General features: G+C 62.2%; 2 protein-coding genes across 3 annotated transcripts in view; one reads left to right on the top strand and one right to left on the bottom strand.

The window, feature by feature from the left end:
- VPS35 (VPS35 retromer complex component) overlaps positions 1–316 on the bottom strand; it is a 26,319-nt gene extending 26,003 nt beyond the window's left edge. Inside the window, exon 1 of one of the 2 annotated variants that reach the window (XM_017740865.1) lies at positions 278–316. In XM_017740865.1, coding sequence (XP_017596354.1) covers positions 278–301 — 24 coding nt within the window. In that variant the 5' untranslated portion in view covers positions 302–316. Of the gene's footprint in view, positions 1–88; positions 182–277 lie in introns of those variants that run through there. The other variant, XM_017740864.1, reaches the window with a different exon arrangement.
- ORC6 (origin recognition complex subunit 6) overlaps positions 312–576 on the top strand; it is a 5,944-nt gene continuing 5,679 nt past the window's right edge. Inside the window, exon 1 of the mRNA XM_008638807.2 lies at positions 312–488. Coding sequence (XP_008637029.1) covers positions 408–488 — 81 coding nt within the window. The 5' untranslated portion in view covers positions 312–407. The remainder of the gene's footprint in view (positions 489–576) is intronic.

Genomic DNA, 576 nt, shown 5'->3' with positions numbered 1-576 from the left:
GCCGCGCGGCGGCGCGGGCCGCCCCCCGCCCCCCGGCCCGCTCTCCCCCGCTCTGACTGTGCCCGGCACCGCAGCAGCGCCACCGCACCCCGGGACAGCCGTGCCCGCCTTGGGTCTGGTGGATGTGGTAGAAGTCCCAGAGCCGTGGGCTCGATGAAACAGCCATCGCCAGCCCTGCAGTGCTGAGCTGCTGCTGCTGCACATCATCAGAGAAGGGGCGGCGTTGTCCCTCCAGCACCCCGGGCCCTCAGGCCGCGCTGCAGCCGGACTGCGACACCTTGGCTCGAGTCCTGTCGGGCATTCTGTCTTGTAGCTGTCGTTTTGCTGACGAGGGCTTTGTGTTCTGGGTGTTTTGCAGAAAAGCTGAGGAGTATCTGCGGCTGTCCCAGGTGAAATGCACGGGGTTAATGGCTCAAATGACGGCGACAAGCAGTGCTGTGATGTGCCTGGACCTGGCGGCGAGTTTCATGAAACAACCGGTTGACAAAGTAAGATAAGAGTGTGTGGCTTGGCTGGTTGGTGCATTCTGCCTGACTCAACAAAACCATTGTTCTGTAGTGTGTGTTGGGAGCAGGA

Source organism: Corvus brachyrhynchos, unplaced genomic scaffold, assembly GCF_000691975.1.
Source record: "Corvus brachyrhynchos isolate BGI_N302 unplaced genomic scaffold, ASM69197v1 scaffold26, whole genome shotgun sequence".
Taxonomy (NCBI): domain Eukaryota; kingdom Metazoa; phylum Chordata; class Aves; order Passeriformes; family Corvidae; genus Corvus; species Corvus brachyrhynchos.
Note: the sequence above shows the minus strand (reverse complement) of the source record. Positions and strands in the feature narration are given on the sequence as shown.